Source organism: Chelonia mydas, chromosome 19 (assembly GCF_015237465.2).
Source record: "Chelonia mydas isolate rCheMyd1 chromosome 19, rCheMyd1.pri.v2, whole genome shotgun sequence".
Lineage (NCBI taxonomy): Eukaryota > Metazoa > Chordata > Testudines > Cheloniidae > Chelonia > Chelonia mydas.
In genome coordinates this window covers 9,403,200-9,421,743 of record NC_051259.2, presented here as the reverse complement: position 1 = coordinate 9,421,743, position 18,544 = coordinate 9,403,200, and the positions used below count along the sequence as shown (strand labels likewise).

Here is an 18,544-nt window from a genome sequence, read left to right as displayed (position 1 = left end):
AGAGGAGGGGCAACTCTCGATTAAGTCCTCAATAGAGCACAGGATCAGGTCCAAGAGGTGAATATAGCTGGACCACTTGGTAATAGTGACCATAATATAATTAAATTTAACATCCCTGTGGCGGGAAGAACACCACAGTGGCCCAATGCTGTAGCATTTAATTTCAGAAAGGGGGACTACACAAAATTAAGGAAACAAAATTGTCAGACACATAGATGAACATAATTTGTTGGGGAAGAGTCAACATGGTTTTTGTAAAGGGAAATCATGCCTCAGCAATCTACTAGAATTTTTTGTGGGGGCTCAACAAGCATGTGGACAAGGGGAATCCAGTTGATAGAGTGGATTTAGATTTTCAGAAAGCCTTTGACAAGGTCCCTCACCAAAGGCTCTTAAGCAAAGTAAGCAGTCATGGGATAAGAGGGAAGGTTCTCTCACGGATTAAAGATTAAAAGATAGGAAACAAAGGGTAGGAACAAATGGTCCATTTTCAGAATGGAGAGAGGTAAATAGCGGTGTCCCCCAGGGGTCTGTACTGGGACCAGTCCTATTCAACATATTCATAAATGATCTGGAAAAACGGGTAAACAGTGAGGTGGCAAAATTTGCAGATGATACGAAACTACTCAAGATAGTTAAGTCCAAAGCAGACTGTGAAGAACTACAAAAGGATCTCTCAAAACTGTGTGATTGGGCAATAAAATGGCAGGTAAAATTCAATGTTGATAAATGCAAAGTAATGCCCATTGGAAAACATCATCCCACCTATACATATAAAGTGATGGGGTCTAAATTAGTTGTTACCACCCAAGAAAGAGATCTGGAGTCATTGTGGAGAGTGCTCTGAAAACATCCACTCAATGGGCAGTGGCGTCAAAAAAGTGTACAGAATGTTGGGAATCATTAAGAAAGGGAGAGATATTAGGACAGAAAATATCATGTTGCCTCTATATAAATCCAGTGTACTCCCACATCTTGAACAGTGCATGTTGATTTGGTAGCCCCATCTCAAAAAAGATACATTGGAATTGGAAAAGGTTCAGAAAAGGACAACAAAAATGATTAGGGATCTGGAACAGCTGCCATATGAGGAGAGAGTAATAAGATTGGGACTTTCAGCTTGGAAAAGAGACGACTAAGGGGGGATATGATAGAGGTCTATAAAATCATGACTGGTGTGGAGAAAGTAGATAAGGAAGTGTTATTTACTCCTTCTCATAATGCAAGAACTAGGGTCCATCAAATGAAATGAATAGGCAGCAGGTTTAAAACAAACAAAAGGAAGTATTTTTTTCACACAACACACAGTCAACCTGTGGAACTCTTTGCCAGAGGATGTTGTGAAGGACAAGATGGGTTCAAAAAAGAACTAGATAAATTTGTAGAGGATAGGTCCATCAATGGTGATTAGCCAGGATGGGTAGGAACAGTGTCCCAAGCCTCTGTTTGCCAGAAGCTGGGAATGGGTGACAGGGGATGGATCACTTGATGATTCCCTGTTCTGTTCATTCCCTCTGGGGCACCTGGCTTTGGCCACTGTCAGAAGACAGGATACTGGGCTAGATGGACCTTTGGTCTGACCCAGTATGGCTGTTCTTATGTTCAGTCAAGCCCTCACCACCCTTCCCAGGCCAAAGGAGCTGTCTCTTTTGGGGACCGGGGCAAGGAATCCCTGTGTCTGGAATGCCTGTGTCTACCAGCGCAGATCCTAGAGCAGATCCTACAGCGCAGATCCTAGAACTCCTCCTCCATGATGGAAGAGGAGCTCTAGGATCTGTTTTCTCTAGGGGCTGGTAGGGGAGGCAGAAAAGCAGATGGATGGAGGACCCCAGTCCTGGTGGGGGTGGAGAGAGCAGAGTTGTGGGACCCCAGGTCCTGGTACTGCAGGGAGAGGGAGCCCAAGGCTGGAGAGCTGAAAGGCAAGGAGGACCCTGATGCAGGGGGGTAAGGGCTGGGGGTAGCATTGGAGGACCCCACCCAGTGCTGGGAGAGGGAAGAAAGGGCAGTGGAAGGGGGAGGTGGGGTACTGGGTGACAGGCAAGGGACGATGGAGACTACTGGCTGGCACTCACCTGTGCTAGGGGTGAGGGGCCCCCCTGCGCTGGTAGAAGGTCCTTCCGGAAAGGGAAAGGGTCCATCGGAGGCGGAAGGGCAGGGTCAGGGTCAGCCTGCCCTGGCACTAGTGCTTGGGGGACACTAGGACCCTGCAGCGGCAGGCGACTCTGGGAGCTGGGCAGAGTGGAGCCAACTGGGGAGGGGTCGCTCCTTGCTGCTGCCACAGAGACTGAGCCGAACCCAAACCCGGGGGGTGAGTGCGGGGTGCAGGCCTGACCCCTGCTGCTGGCACCAGGCCTCCTGCTAGTCCCCTGGGCTGCCCTGCCCCCCCCCCCCACATCCTCCTGAAGCGCCGGGCCCCCCAAAGCGCGGGAGCTGGCACAGTTGCCCCAGTCTGCCCTATGGATGGGACAGCTCTGGATGGATCTGTCTTCCATGAACTTATCTAGTTCTTTTTTGAACCCTTCTACAGTCTTGGCCTTCACAACATCCTCTGGCAAGGAGTTCCCCAGGTTGACTGTGCAGCTGTGTGAAGAATTCTTAGACCATGGTCCTACAGTAAACAGACCCAAAGAGCTTGACGTAGAGGGAGATTAAAAACAGCACGTTGGTTCTTGGAGCATCCCCAAGTTACATTAGAGGAGATCACTTATTTATTGAGCAGCATCTGTACAGTTAATAGAGGAAAGGGGATCTGTGCTCCAGAGTTTACAATCCGGAACCCTATCCTGCAAAGCTTATAGACACAAGTCATTTCATGCAGGTGAGTTGGTCCTATTGAACTCAACAGATGTTACTTACATGCATACGTTTTTGCAGGATCAGTGCATTTCAAACACAAGCTACATTGGATGGCTACATGAATATCCCAAAAGCCCTACCACTGTTCCTGTTAGGATTGTCTCTATTAAAAGTGTCACCAGTTTAACTAAAGATATGCTGTTAAACTGATTTAGTGAAACCCATGTGGACGCTATTGAATGGATTTAAACCAGTTCAAATTCGAGCCAGGTTTAAACTCTAACCCCCTTAGTTTAAACTCTAACCACCTTAATTTAAACAACCTTTAAATTAAATTCAAATCACCTTAATTTCAATCACTTCAATTAAAGGAACCAGGTTCAAAACCAGTTTAAGAGGGTTCACACGGGGATTTGCACTGGTTCAGCGAAATCGATTTAAAAGCAGATATGCATTAAAACTGCTCCAAGGTCTAACTCAGTCAAGACTTCCCATTCCTTTTTCCTCCTGGCACTGGGGGCGAAGGTGTGGGGAAGGGGGCTACAGCAGGAACTGGGGCGGGATCGCAGATGTTTCACACCTGGCTCGGGAGTTTGCTACGCTCCTTGAGTTCTGTGTGGCCGGAGGTTTCCAGTTTGCCCCATGGCAGTCTTGCTGCCCGGGCGCCCCGATGCCAGGACAGGTGACCGGCTCAGGGCAGGACGGAGCCGCGGGACCAGCTAGCTTCGCATTCCTGCTGCGGGTCTAGTTCTCAGTTGCTCCGTGGAGTGAGCCAGGCTCCAGCGGGGGGCGGGTGGGCGGCGGCAGCGGGACCCATGGCTCGCACCGGGAGGGGGGATTGGCACGGCGGGACCCACTGCCTTCTCATTCCCGAGCCCGCCCTCCGACAAGGGGGCGACTCGGAGCTGAGCATGCCAGGGGGGTGCATGGCCAGACCCCCTCCCCCAGGCGGGGCTGGGCCCGGCGGGGTGAAGCCCCATGCTGCCCCGGGGGGAGGCGCGCAGCTTCTCCAGGTGCAATGCGCCCCGCGGAGCGCACGGGAGTGGCCAGCCGGGGGCTCTCTCGGCTCCCCGCCGGGCGGGCTGCCGGGGTGCCCGGCCCCCGGGGAGGGAGGCAGCTCTGCAAAGTTTGCAGCCGGCCTGGCCCGAGCTCGCCGCCCCCGCCGGACCCTTTGCACACGAGTCCCCGGCGCTTCACACGGGCCGCGGCCGGGGCCAGATAAAGAGGCAGCTGCGAGCCCGGGGGGTGTGGCTGGAGCAGGGGGACCCTCGCGGAGAGCCCGAGCCGAGCGCGCCCCGGCAGGTGAGGATGGCGCAAAGGGACGGGGAGGAGAAGCGGCACCTGCTGGAGGAGCCCGGAGCCAGGTGAGAGGCGATTTCTCCCCCTTCAGTTACCCCCTCCATGGGGCAATCGTGTAACCCCCCCCCCCCTTCTGAGCCTCCTCCCAGTAACAAACCCCAGTCCCCCCCTTCCTTCCCCCATAGCACCCTTCCCCTACACTGTCCCCTGTGTCTCCCCCATCTCTTGCAGGGGATCCCAGTGCTTCCCCCAGCCCAGCTCTGCAGCTCCCCAGGCTGGCCTGTCTCCCCCCTGCACTGTGGGACCCCAGGGAGAGAGCCCAGCCTGGCTGCAGCCTCCTTTTCCCCCATTCCAGGCTGCCAGGCCCAGCTCCCCAAAGGTATTTAGGTGCCCAGCTCCCATCAGTGCCAATGGGCATTCAGCACTTACCTAGCTTGGAGGATCTGGGTTCCAGGGCACCTGCTTCTGGCTCAACAGGTTCCCTGGCTCTGGTGTCTCTCTGCCCTTTTGGGGGGAGAGGGTGTCTCTGGCACAGAAGGGCCCCCCAGTAATTTAGTCTGGGGGACCAAACCAATCCACTGTCTCCATCTGCTGCCCCTTATTGGGAGGAACTTGGAAATGGGGGCTACAGCTGGAATAACTGTGATTCCTTTAGTGTTAAGTGCGGGGGGGGGGGGGGGGAAAGGAGGGCTTGCCTGGCAGGGAATGAGTGACGGGTGGAAGAAGGAAGGGGTAGGGAATCTCCTGCTTTAGAGCTTCCAGTCCTCCCTGGATGGAGGGGAGTTTTCAAGCAGGGGAGACTAGCTGGACTCAGGCCAGGGCTTTCATGAGTGACTGGTGATTTTCAGGGTGCCCAGAATGAGATGCCACCAAGGGGTCTGGCTTTCAGAGGGTGAGTGCTCCAGCACTGTCTGAGAATTGGGCGTCTCAGGGTGGGCACCCCAAAATCCCCAGCTTCTCTTGAAAACCCTGGGGCACATTTCCTTTGGGGGGTGGGAAGGGAAGGGCCTTGGGCACAAAGGGGCATCATTTTAATTTCAATTGGAAATCTCCTTCCCCCTTTCAGACCCTCTCCCCGAGTTTCTCAGCCAGCAGTTCCCAAAAGTGGTCAGTAACGGTGACTCTCTGTCATTCAGATCCTATCTGAGCATCTCTGAGAAGAACTTTCATAATTCCATGCTCAAGTACATTCCAGACACGTCCTCCGTCGAGCTGGGCCTCCCAGGGAACCAGCATTGTCATTCCAACTGGGCTGCTGGCAGCCACTACGATTCCGAAAAGCAGCGGGCTCGAAGGAAACTCTACATCGCATCTGTGATCTGCCTGGTCTTCATGACAGGAGAAGTCGTAGGTAAGACGCCAAAGTAGCCTATGGTGTATGGCTTCCTTGGCTGGTAAGAGCCAAGATGCTGGAACAGCTAGATTGGACAAGAGATTTGTCTCCACCTCCTCCCTAAACTGTTATGTGTGGCTATTAAACAGCTGCCACGGTCTGCCCTAGAAGTGGTTGCATTTCATTGTTCAAACAGCTAATCCCAAAAATATAATTGTGTATCTGGGTAAGGGCTTCATCCCGCAAGGTGGGCACTTGGTAGGATCAAACCTTAGGGCCCTGATCTTAAGCCCATTGAAACTGGTGACAAAAACTGCCATAGGGGCCCTGGGTTAAAGTGGCAGACACAATGAAAACCCAGATGAGTATTTTGTAGCAGGCTCTGGTTATAACCAGGAGCCCCTCTGGTCTCGGGAGCCTGCCATCACATGGACTCTGATCTTTCTTCAGGGTTTCCTCGGCACTGGTCGCGTGCCCCATCTGTGATGGGCGTAGGGGCAGCACTGGTGCTCCTGGGGGCTTCCATCCTTTCACTGACTCATTCTTTCTCCTCCACGACTTCAGGGGGATACCTGTCCCACAGCCTGGCCATCATGACAGACGCAGCCCACCTGCTGACGGACTTCGCCAGCATGATGATCAGTCTGTTTTCCCTGTGGATGGCCTCGCGGCCGGCTACCAAAACAATGAACTTTGGCTGGCACCGAGCAGGTAACTTGCTGAGTGTATTCCCCTGCAGGGCAGGATATGAAGCCCAGGTGCTCAATGGAAGAACAACACTGGGTGTGGTGACATCTAACAATGCTCCTTTCTGCTGCTGGGTTTATCTGAAAGGAAGGGAGTTTCCTTGGTGTGGGGTTTGCAAAGGCTCTTGAATGGAGAGGGGAGGGAGGGACACTTGCAGAGCAGTGGGGGATGGGGAAGATGTCCAGATCCCACACAAGTCCCATCTGGCCAGTGCAGACTAAGAACTGGGATCCAACAGACCCAACCCTGCGGAGCACACACCTGAATGCACACAATGCACAGGGGGGATCGCAGAAATCTGGGTGCAAGCTGTTTGCTAACCCGACTCCCCCGAGCAGGTGAGCCTTGTGATTGTCCCTTTTTACTGCCCCTGTGGATCCATTGTTCCAGGATCATTGGCACCTCTGGCTCTAAGATCATTAGTTACCCCTGTGGGACCCTACCCCAGCAAACACCCATGCTGAGCCACTGGGCCCTTCTGGCAGCAAGTACTTCCCCATCACGTTGAGTCCAGTCGTAACCAGCCCCGTGGCACTCCTGCTGGAATGGGATGTTCCCCTTTCCTTGTTCTGACCTGGTATTTGAGTACAGTAATTCCCTCCCTCCGTTAAGGGCCACCCCTATTAACTTCCATCTGAGGACAACCCGAGAGTTAGCCCATCACTTAGCTGCAGTTCTAACCAGGGGAACAGCTTTGCTGAAACCAAGGAGAGCCTCCTGCGAAATGCAGCAGCTGAAAGCCCACGTGCTGGGTAGATTTATTTCAGCCCGCTATCTGTCCAAGGGCGGGGAAACCGCCAACTGCCTTTGCTCTCTACATTCTTACAGAGGCTCTTTAGTGCTGCAGTTGTTAAAGGTCTGTTAGCATTCCCATTGCCAGGCTCCCTTTGTCTGTCCCTCCGTCTGGCATTTGTGAGGCACCCAGTCCCCTTCTCCCCTCTCCATTCCCGGCCATCTCCACGGTGTTTCTCTACTGTCGTCATCTTGACGTCATTAATTTTTTCCTGACTTTGAGCTAGTGCTGTGGAAAGTGCCGGACCACCAGCCTTGCAGACTGAGGCCTGGTCTGTAAATAGGTGTTCTACGGCTATCATGATTTCAGTGCGGGGAGGCGGCATCTAACTGAAATAGTTACATCTGTACCGCTCCGAGCACACACGTAGCTCTCTTGGGGTAAAGGTCCATTAGGCCCTGTCTAAACTTAAAGGTTGTATTGCTTTACCCATCCTGGGATAGTTAAAATGGTATCCGCTTAGTATGGATCCGGTTTTACCCGTATAAAGGTGCTTATCTAATAAATAGCTCATTTCCATATGGGAAGGTATAACTGCATCCACACCAGCAGCTGTACCAGAGTAACTAGGTTTAAAAAATTACACTTCGGAGTGAAATAAACTGGTACAAAATCTGTGTAGATCAGACCTTGTTCTGCTATAGCTTATGCCACTTCCCTTACAGGTATAAATGATACAGGGGTACGCACCTTTATACCAGCGTCACTGCATCCACACTAGACGGGGTTGTGTAGCTTTAACTAAATTGGGAGAGTACAGAGGTGCAACTTGTGCCCAGAGAGCTGAATTCAGAGAGGACACGTCAGCTATGTTTCAGAGGGGGGCACAAGGGGAGGGTAAGGTGGCATGATTGACGAGCCGAGGGGCTGGAGGAAAGGTGTGGATCAGAAGCAACTAACAATGAGGGGGTGACTTAGAATTGTTAAACATAATTAGGACTAGTCCACCTGGGGAAATTGACCAGTATAGCTAGAGTGGAAGAATCGTTATTCTGCTAGAGTTATGCCAGTATATTTCCCCATGTAAACCAGCCTTTAGGGGTCAATTCTGCACACCCCCCTCCCAGCTCCAGCCCCTATATGCTGCTCCGGTGCTGTATATGGACCATAAAGGAGTTGCAATTTCCCCTGGTGCAGGAGCTGCATAAGGCCAACGGAAGTGGCTCACCACAGACCGCACTCTCAGTCCCTGGCGCTGGGGGAATCTGGGATTCTGTGCAGCCCTGGGGAGGCAGCCGTGAAGCCAAGAAGTCCCTGCATGAGGCTCCGTGGCCGCTGTCCCGCAGGGTGGCGAGTGCTGGGTGTCTGGAGGAGGATTTGCTGTCTGTTTCTTGCTCTCTAACCCTGCGTGTGCCGGGCTGTCTCTGCAGAGATCCTGGGGGCTCTGGTCTCAGTGCTGTCGATCTGGGTGGTGACCGGAGTCTTGGTTTATCTGGCCGCGGAGCGTCTGCTCTCAGACAACTACGAGATCGAAGGGGACGCCATGCTCATCACCTCCGCCTGTGCTGTGGCGGTGAATATCATGTACGTCCGGCCGAGTCACTGGCTCTTAGCTCCTCTGAGAACACTCCAAGGCGATGGGGCGGGAAGGGTCATTCATTGCTGGTCAAATTGCAAAGGTTAATCCCTCACACTGGAATGTTTCTTCTGGCCAATCCGAAAGGCCTGCCCGTCCAAACAGGCGATTAATCCGGGGATTAGCGGTCTCCCGAGGCCCGATCCTGCTCCCGTTGGAAGCCCCTGAGAGTCTGGCCGTTGATTTCCACTGGGAGCAGGGGCAGGCCCTTGGTTGGTAGAATGCCAGCAGGGATTTTGCAAGTGAGTTTGGAAGTGGCTGTGAAGGGCTCTGTGCTCCTCTCCCCTCTTTCCCACCCCCCTGCTCCCTGGAGCTCCTGCTGCATGCGGCTCGCATTAGAATCCAGGGCACCAAGGGGGTTGCGGGGTTCTCAGCTGTCTCCTCGGCCTCTACTGGGAACTACCAGACTGGGGTTCTGTTGACCCAAGCAGTGGGGCATAGGATTGAGGATCTGCGCCTCCCTCTGTGTCAGGGTTCCAGGCCCTCTGTTACTGAGCCAGAGTGATGCAGGCCAGAGCGTCTGTGGTTAGCGCCGTACGTTGCAGTCCGGGTCGGAAGCTGGCAGCGAGAGCAGGCTGGAACCTCGCGCTGCACCCTGCACGGGGAGATGGAGGGGAGATGGCTTTGCCCCTCTGCAGGCAGGGCTTGTCTCGACTGGTGCAGAAGGCATGGGAGGAGGCCGTGGGCTGAGGTGCCACGCTCAGTGACCTTGCTGCTCCGTCTTTCCCTGCAGAATGGGAATCGCTCTTCACCAGTCAGGTCATGGGCACAGCCACCATGGGCACAGCAAGCAGGGGAACACCAGCGTCCAGGCTGCCTTTATCCATGTGGTCGGGGACCTGCTGCAGAGCGTTGGCATCCTGGTAGCTGCATACATCATATATTTCAAGGTACGGGCTCTGTTGCTAAGAGTGTCTGGGCGCAGAGGGCTGGAAACTCCCCGCTGCGCGATGTACGAGGGATCTTTCATTTGTTGTGGCACGGAAGCTGGAGCATGAAGCGTGCTGTCCCAGGTGGAGGAAGGAAGAGGTGTGGTCTGAGCACAGGACTGGGAGCCAGGAACTCTTGAGTTCTTATCTTTGCTCTGCTGGTAATTCCTTCTCTGTCCTTGAGAAAGTCACTTAACCTCTCTGCCTTAGTTTCCCCGAATGCCTTGCCCAAGGACACAGAGGAAGTTAGTGGCAGAACACAGATTATATATGGATTTTTTTTTTCAATTGCATTTCACTTACTTCACCCACCACAGAAATGCAGCCACCTCTGGAATGGCATGCAGCAGCTGCCTAGCAGCATTGCACAACCATGTAGGATAGGAAGTGAGGAATTCTGTGTGAACTTGAAACTTCAGGGGAATGCAGGGATGCAGCTATCCAAGTTGGAACTTAGCGGAGACACTGATGCCTCAGCTCTGTGCTATATGATCCTTATTGTCCACACATGGTCAGGATCTCTGCTTCTCTTCTCATCAGCAAGGAGGCAGGAGGTCCGGTGATGCTACGCTGGGGCATTGGGGTCCACACTCAGGCCAGGTCTATACTGAAAATTTTTGTCCGCATAGTAATGTCGCTAAGGGACGTGATTTTATTTTCAACGTTACTACACTGCTCAGAGTTTCACATGTACAATTATGCTGCCAAAAAAGTGCTTGTGTCAGGATCTCTTATGCACTTTTTTGACACTATAAATTGCTTCTACACTAGAATCATAGAATATCAGGGTTGGAAGGGACCTCAGGAGGTCATCTAGTCCAATTCCCTGCTCAAAGCAGGACCAATCCCCAACTAAATCATCCCAGCCAGGGCTTTGTCAAGCCTGACCTTAAAAACCTCTAAGGAAGGAGATTCCACCACCTCCCTAGCTAACCCATTCCAGTGTTTCACCACCCTCCTAGTGAAAAAGTTTTTCCTCATATCCAACCTAAACCGCCCCCACTGCAACTTGAGACCATTGCTCCTTGTTCTGTCATCTGGTACCAGTGAGAACAGTCTAGATCCCTCCTCTTTGGAACCCCCTTGCAGGTAGTTGAAAGCAGCTATCAAATCCCCCCTCATTCCTCTCTTCTGCAGACTAAATAATCCCAGTTCCCTCTCCTCATAAGTCATGTGCTCCAGCCCCCTAATCATTTTTGTTGCCCTCCGCTGGACTCTTTCCTATACCAGCAAACCCTTACTCAGAGGAAATAGTGCAGCATTTTGAATTATTGGCACCTGGATGTTCCCTGGAGGCCTCCCATCCAAGCAGTGACCAGGCTGCACCTCTGCTTAGCTTGTGATCTGTTCAGCTGTCACAACACACAGTACAATTGCAGATGAAAAATGGAATTTTCGTTTGGCATGAAGCAGAGTAGCTCAGGAAGGAAACCACTGAGCATTGTGTAATGAGATTACGCGGAGTCTGAGGGCCATTGTTTGAGTATGAGGCATTTGTGAGCTTTACATTAAATATACTGAGTAACCGCTTTCCTCCTCCCACCAGCCAGAGTACAAATACGCAGACCCCATCTGTACCTTCCTGTTCTCAGTCCTGGTCCTTGGAACCACACTCACCATCCTCCGGGATGTCGTCCTTGTGCTGATGGAAGGTAAGGAGCTTCACAGAGCAGGGTAGTTAACCCGGTCCTGCCCCTGTGGTATGTTCTCCTGTGGGTTACAGGGTACCTCCCTTTCCTGCTGATGTGGGGCTCTGACCCTGTGTGCTTCTTGCTGTCTTGAAGGTACCCCAAAAGGGGTGGACTTCAACAACGTGAAGGAGATCTTGCTGTCCATCAATGGTGTGAAAGCCCTTCACAGCCTCCACATCTGGGCCCTGACTGTCTCGCACCCAGTGCTGTCAGTCCATATAGCTATCAGTAAGTATCTACCCTGCCTGCCCATTAGAGAGACAAGGTGGGGGAGGGAATATCTTTTACTGGACCAACTCCTGCTGGTGAAAGAGATGAGCCTTCGAGCTCTTCTTCAGGTCTGTGTCAGCTCGAAGGCTCGTCTCTTTCACCAGCAGGAGTTGGTCCAGTAAAAGATGCCACTTCAGCCATTTGTCTGTCTAACATCCTGGGACCAACCCGGCCACAGCAACACGGCACACATTTAGGACCTGGTAGAAGTGCTCCCGTCGCTCCAGTGGCATTGGATCGGACCCTGGGGGTAGAGCAGCGTGCTCCAAGAAGATCCGCTTTGGAGGCGTCAAGCGCTCTTGGCAGAAAAGCTGTTGGACGTGGAGGATCATGGGAGATTCCTCGATGCTGCACCAGCTTTGCCTGGTTTTGCGTCCAGCTCAGAGCTCTGCTTAGGTTCACCCAGAAGCTCATGATCCTTTAGTACAAAATTGGGGCCCTTTTTTTTTTTTTTTGGTGGCTTTGCACAAGTTTCCATCCCAAGAGACCTTTGTGGTTTGGCTGGGTTTTGCATAGGTCTCGCTTAGATAAGAGAATGTGATTCCCTGCACCCCCGAGATTATACAGTTTAAGACCGTGATCCTGCAAACTGATTGGTCTGGGCAGACCCGACTGGACTCCAGATAGTGACTGTGTCCTGAAAAAAATCACTTTTAGCTTTCTTTATTTTTATTTAAAGCCAGAAGGGACCATGGTGGTCCTCTCCTCTGACCCCCTGTATGATGCAGCAGCTAGCCTTTCATCCAGCGATTCCTGGCACTTGTGACTGAGCTGGAGCACTGGTATCTGTTGGCGAGACGATAGCTCTATCTGGGTCTATGGATGTAGTGCACCCTGGCAGGCTCAAAGGCCAAGTTTTTACCCCATTACGTGACCTCTCCAGCTTCCATGCTTGTGTTCGTTCCAGATGAAAACACCGACGCACAGACAATCTTGAAGGAGGCTAGTTCCCAACTGCAAGGGGCGTTCAACTTCCACACCACCACCATCCAGATCGAGAACTACTCTGAGGACATGAGAGACTGCCGGGAGTGCCAGAGCCCCTCCGACTGAGCGCCTCTCTGCACAGGGCGGGGGAATCGGTGACCGACTGTGGACCAACAGTCCTGGAAACGCTGCGACCTCAGAGATCCTTTGCCGCCTCCCTGAACAAGGACACGCTGTGGTCAAGTGCCCGTTCGGAGGCAGCAGGGTGCCAGTCCCTGGGGCATTGGGATGAGGTGATATGACCGTGTTCTCTCCTGCGCTGTGTTTGAGAGACAGTAACATTTTCTTTTCTTTTCTTTTTTTTTTTATTTCACTTTCATCCCATCCCAAACAGGGAGCATCACTTTTAATATTCTGAAAATAAAGCAGATCAAACGATTCTGTTCCTATGGCTTCATGCTCTGTGTGAGAGCCGTGCACTCTTCAGCGTGCTCTCGTCTGCTTGGTTTGCCGTAGGAGCAGCGGGAACGTCTAGTCTGATCCAGGGGCGCCATTTCACATTTTGGGGGCGGTGCAACATAGGCACCTGAGAACTCTAAGTTTTTTGCCGCTAACAACTTAGAAATTAGCTGATGGGAACACTGTATCTAATTTCTATATAAAGAAAGAAAAACATATATATACAAACACCACCTAAAGCCATATTTTAAGTGTATATGTAAGTTTAGAACAATCAGGAGATAATACAGCAAGATATTCCCAATCCCAAGCCTTCAGGTATCAGTTTTGGAGCCTTAACGTAGAAATACATGTGTATACTTTGTATACTCTCTTTAGTAGAGATAAATAAAATCTGCTTACTTTCTGTAACAGGCACTGTTACTGCCATTACCCACTCTATTTTAGTCGATTGTTTTTCACTCCACTAAAAACACAATTTTACTTAATTTTAACTGCACTTTTTAGCCCAAGCCCTGTGAGCCCAAGTCAGCTGACAGGGGCCAGCCAGCAGCCCTGTTACAGGTCCTTAATTTCAGTGTAGCCCTACCTTAAGGCATAGCTAATGATCTCCACCAGAATAAACCCAGACCCCAGTTACATTGCTTCCCCCAAAACCAGTTGTCCCTCTCCATTTTCTTTCCCCTGCAAACTTCCACTTCAAAACCAACAGCTCTAAAAAGCCCCCCTAGAAAGCACGGCAAACAGGGACAGATGTCTGCAAGCCATCGCTGAGAGCAAAAGCCTTCCAGTCCCCGCACTGCTGCTCCCCCCCAGCCGACAGATGTGCACACAACCCCCAGCTCTACATGAGCCCAGCTCATGTGATGCTGCTGTAGGCAGCTGTTGGCTTTTTGACCTTGCTACGATTTCGAGCAGCCCCATTCCCCCTGAATGAGGAAGACCTGCGTGCTTCACGAGCCTCTGCACCCTTCCCCATTTTTTTGCACCCATCAGTCATTTGCACACGCTACCAGAGGGAGAGTCGCTGGGGGCCTTACGCAGAACTGGCAGTCTTACGCGTTTCCTGCAAGATTCTCTGCCTGGGTAAGCAATGGCATCGATAGCCGAATGCTAAGGAAGTGAAACCTGATGGACGGATGGGAAGTGATTATTTTTCAAATGCTGAACACTGAGAGACAGAAAAATAAATTCCCGCTCTTAATAAAAGGGCGGGGGGGACATAATCACATTTGGGCTTGGGCTGGAACCCTACGCTCTGAAACCCCATGCGGGTCTCTTGCTGAGTCCAGGCTCTAGCCTGAATGGCTACGCTGGAATTTCTAGCCCCACAGGCCAAGTCAGTTGCCCTGGGCTCCAGGACTCCATGCTGTGGGGGTTTTATTGCTGTGTCAACCTGCCCTGAGAGGCACAGCCCTGACAAGTGGGTGCTGCCTTACCCCAGTGGGCCCTGCAGGGGGCACTAGAGAGACCAGCTGCAGCCAGGCGGCTGCGTTTGGGTCTCCACGCAGGTGAGGGGGCAGTTTCAGCCCCGCCAACCCCAACGGTGCAAACCTCAGGGGTCAGGCCCCATTCTGCCTTCACTGGCGCTTATGACAACTCCTTCTCCCACCCCTCCCTGCCCAGCCAGGTTTTAACAGCTCATACCTGTTGATGAAGATTGCCTGTGACCATGCAGAGCGGAAAGGAGGAGCAGGGCGGGGGGAACTGACTTTGGGATGATGGACGCTGTCAGCAGCTCATCTCTACTACGCTGCTTTTGCTAGGCTCAAAGAAACTGAACGTGGCTCTGCTGCGAGCTTCCTCACAGCAGTGCCGCATGAACAGCCAGTGAGGTGCATTGCAGCCAGTGTCAGGAAGGGTATGAACAGTGCAGTGGGTTGGATGCCTCTGGTCAGTCGCTAGTGGCAGGCGCTGGCAGAAAGATCCATCAGGTCAGTTCCTTGATGCCCAAGTGACAGATTGATTTAGTGCGGGCCGGGCATCGACATCTTTGGAGTTATGGGTGCTCAGCAACTCCTGGAGGGAGCTAAGCCCCCGCAGGGAGAGGGAGCCTGTGCCCATAGGCATGTTTTATGGGCAACGAGGCCTGCTCCCTTGCACGAATGATTGTCCCAGGATTATTTACGGTGCCGCTCGCAGTGCGGCTTGGAAATAAAACCAGGGTTATTTATGCAGCCGCGGTGGAGTGATATTTACGACGCAGAGGTTACGAGCCACCCTCTTTATGAAATAATCACTCCTGACGGGCTTGGCTTCCCATTGTTTATAGACTGCTCGGAATGTTTTTACGGCTCTCTCGGGCGATGGGTGGAGCTGTCATTTTTCAAAGCAGCGAAGGCAAGGAAAGCCCTGGCCTTAATGACACTGCTAGAGAAACCGCTTTCACCTTGTCGGGCCAGATCCTCAGCTGCAGTAAATCAGCGTAGCTTCACAAGGGCCTGGCTGGCGTAAATCAGCTTAGCAGCACCCTCAGACAGTGGCGCTCCATCCATTTACACCTGCTGAAGATCTGGTCCTGTCTGTAGGAATCTCCATTCATTTCTCACAGTCAGGCTGACCTCACCAGAGGGTTTTAATAGGTTTGTGAGTCAAATGGGCCAGTGTCAGATGTGGATTTTGAGCAGCCTTCCCAAGCTAAGAAGATTGGGCTTGGTTAGGACTTGACTGGGAGACTTAAAAACAAGTACACTTATACAGAAAATTACTTGATATTAACTAATTAATCTTCACACACATCAGTTATGAATGAGCTATTACTGTCCCCATTTTACAGATGGAGAAACTGAGGCACAGCAAGGCACCATGACTTCCCAAGATCACCCAGCAGCTGTCCTGGGACTAGAACCTAGGTATCATTGGTCCTAGTCCTGAGCTCCACTAGGCAACACTGTCTTGCTAGGTAGCTAGCCACCCTGACAATTCATAGCTACTTACGCAGTCCTGGACCCCTTCTACAAGAATTATAGGATGTTAACTCCCGTGCCCTGGCTAAATTCCAATTTGGGCATCTGCCTCCCTAAAAGCTTGCCAACAATTTCAGCTGGAAGTGGTATTCTTCACTTCCCTCCACAAAATCTTGTGTGCCATTGGTGTGTGTTGCCCAATTACCGCTGCATTCCACCCCAGAGGAGGCTGCATTTCAGTGGTGGGTGAGGCAATTCCCGTTTGTGGAACCTGGCACAGGAGAGGGATAAAGGCGAGATATTTGTATCATGGGGAAGCAATTAAAGACTGAATGATCAGAAATACGCTGTGGGAGCCCTGTAGCTTTCACAGCATGTTCGGCTATTTCCTTCAGATCACCCCAGCTGAAATTCCAGTGGGAAATCCACCGTCGGGATTTCTTTATGACTTCATTGTCTCCATCCAGCCTCGCTCCAGCTTTATTTATAAGCATCATTTTCTGAGCCCATAATCCTGAGAACCTTAACCAAAGCACTTCTGGAGACCCCGGCAGCAACCTAACTGCCTCCTTGGCACATTGCTTCAAAAGCAGCTGCTGTGTCTCATTTATCTTCTTGTTTGAGGCTGGTCCAAATTCATGTTTATGGCTGTTTAATTAGGAGCTAATGACTTCCGTTTGGCCTTTCTTTCTTTCTCTGCCATTGACAGGTTCTGCTCAGCAAGCGCTCAGGTTGTCAGTTTCATCGCTAATAATGCTGCCTTTGTTCAGCTCAGAAACCGAACAATATGACTCTGCTGCGAACTTCCCCACAGCAGTGCCACAAGAATTTTGGCAACAGCTGCTGCAGTGCTTTAACAGCGTGAATTTCTGCACAACGGTGCCCTGTCTTGCTGAGTCCACGGTCCCGCATGAGTTCTTTTTAGGCCAAAGCACACAGAGCTAACCCTTTGTGCTCATGTAACCATGATAGACCCTGGTCGTCAGCGAGTGGGATTGAACCTGGGACCTCTGGAGCTTAGTGCATGAGCCAAAAGCCAACTGGCTGTTAGCTAATCAAACATTAGGCCCCACAATACCTCTCTGAGCAGAACCCATCATCAGCATGTCCCCTGGAATGGTGGTTGAAGGTAAGGAAGTATAGCTAGGGAAAAGCAGCTTTTACCAATGGGAAACTGAGGCACAGAGCGGCCAAGGCCTATGTTCTCAAAAGCATCTGCTAACTTGGTGTCCATTTGTCAAGCATTCAACTTGTAACACTAGGGCCTGAGCTGCAGGACCCGCTGCTCCCCTTAGATTCAACAGGATTTGGGGTGCTCGACACAAGGTGAGATTCAGGCCTGAGGGGTCTCAAGCTGGGCACGCATAATTAGGCCTACATTTTTAAAAGGGCTCACTAAGTGACTTCGCCATGGTCACAAAGGCCAAAGCCTCAAAGTTATGTGCGGGAGGGATAGCTCAGTGGTTTGAGCATTGGCCTGCTAAACCCACCGCTGTGAGTTCAATCCTTGAGGGGGCCATTTAGGGATCTGGGGCAAAAATTGGGGATTGGTCCTGCTTTGAGCAGGGGGTTGGACTAGATGACCTCCTGAGGTCCCTTCCAGCCCTGAGATTCTATGATTCGATGTGAGGTACCGGAATACCTTGGGCCAAAGCGAGCCTGAGTTAAGATGAGAAGCCAGGTGTTTTGCCTCACTGTTCCCTGCTCTGATTACTCAAATTTCCCTGCTATGGAAGTAGAAGCCAGGTGTCCTGGTTCCCATTGCACGGCTTTGCTTAATACAGAATGCTGCTAGGAGGCGTTTTAGGGGAACACGTAGAAACGATACAGGCTTGGAGGTAATTGCTTTGACCCGCCGAGAGCCTGAGCTAGGTTTCCATCAGGAAGAACAATAAAGTCCCTCTTGAGTGCACGTGATTGCCGTGCAAGGTGATTTAACCCCACGAGCCTTACACTAGTGCCGCTGTGTTGAGCAGAACGTGCCTGGTAGCCATTGTTGCCAACCCTAGCGATTTTAATCAGAAATCGCATGATAGTTGATGTTTGTCTTAAAGCCCCAGCTCCTGGAGTCAGGTGAGTATGTGAGGCTCTTGGCTTTCACTGGGAATAAAAAAATACGTTTTTAGCTCTCCTGGTTGCAGAGAAAACCTGGAAAAATGTGACCCCCTAAATGTTCCATCATCCCAAGGCAAAGAAAAAAATGCACCATTTACTACTTTTTTACCTCTCGGGCTTAAAAATCATCTCTCGTCATTTTGGTGGCCTGATTCATGATTTTTGACCTCGTGGGTTGGCAAGAACAGGTAGACAAGGCGAGTCGCAGGCACAGGAGCTTTCTAGACATCTCCCTGGGCCCTTTGGTGGCACATCCAGAACCGGACACAATAGTTGTTCTGAGGCACATCCGACTGGACCCATGGTTATTTTTATCTGAGGACAATAACTAGTTTTGTCTGCTGATTGGAGGATGACTGGGCTTCATTCTCAGCCTTGTGCTGAGTCTGAGCTGTTCAATGCATGGGTATAAAACAGACCCTTGATGCCTATTCCAGATTAAATGAGTTTGGATTCATGGAAGATCAAACTCCTAACAGGGCAGCAAACATTACAACAGCTCCCCAGCGTGAGTATCACGGACAGGTGCTGACCCCTAGCGGCAGCAGGAGGAGGGATGATCCCTGGATTGTGTTCCCGCACTTCCACAGGACCCTATTTCTGCTCCTGTATTTCTGGTGAGTTGAAATAGGGATTGTGGCTGTCACCAGGACAATCAATGGCATATACATTCAAACCCAGCTGAGACTCCAGAGGCAGGTCA

The 18,544-nt window shown here is 51.6% G+C and overlaps 1 protein-coding gene across 3 annotated transcripts; it reads left to right on the top strand.

The window, feature by feature from the left end:
• The first annotated feature begins 3,359 nt into the window (after positions 1-3,359).
• On the top strand, positions 3,360-12,799 carry SLC30A2 (solute carrier family 30 member 2). Of its 3 annotated transcripts, XM_043532316.1 has the most exons (9): positions 4,122-4,160; positions 4,944-5,027; positions 5,232-5,446; positions 5,993-6,139; positions 8,339-8,492; positions 9,278-9,434; positions 11,020-11,125; positions 11,258-11,392; positions 12,342-12,799. In XM_043532316.1, the coding sequence occupies exons 3-9, from the start codon at positions 5,272-5,274 to the stop codon at positions 12,485-12,487; spliced, it is 1,020 nt and encodes a 339-aa protein (XP_043388251.1). In that variant the 5' UTR covers positions 4,122-4,160; positions 4,944-5,027; positions 5,232-5,271; the 3' UTR covers positions 12,488-12,799. The 3 variants fall into 3 exon arrangements, with proteins under 3 accessions (XP_043388250.1, XP_043388252.1, XP_043388251.1); XM_043532315.1 differs by lacking the exon at positions 4,944-5,027 and having other exon boundaries at positions 3,360-4,160; XM_043532317.1 differs by lacking the exon at positions 4,944-5,027 and having other exon boundaries at positions 4,035-4,160; positions 5,162-5,446.
• Positions 12,800-18,544: the final 5,745 nt, after the last annotated feature.

Excerpts from the sequence above, each read along its gene's own strand:
- SLC30A2 (XM_043532315.1), top strand. The coding sequence starts at position 3,775 with ATGCTGCCCCGGGGGGAGGCGCGCAGCTTCTCCAGGTGCAATGCGCCC. Across the intron at positions 9,435-11,019 it reads CATACATCATATATTTCAAG|CCAGAGTACAAATACGCAGA; the intron begins GTACGGGCTCTG and ends TCCTCCCACCAG. Across the intron at positions 11,393-12,341 it reads GTCAGTCCATATAGCTATCA|ATGAAAACACCGACGCACAG; the intron begins GTAAGTATCTAC and ends TGTTCGTTCCAG.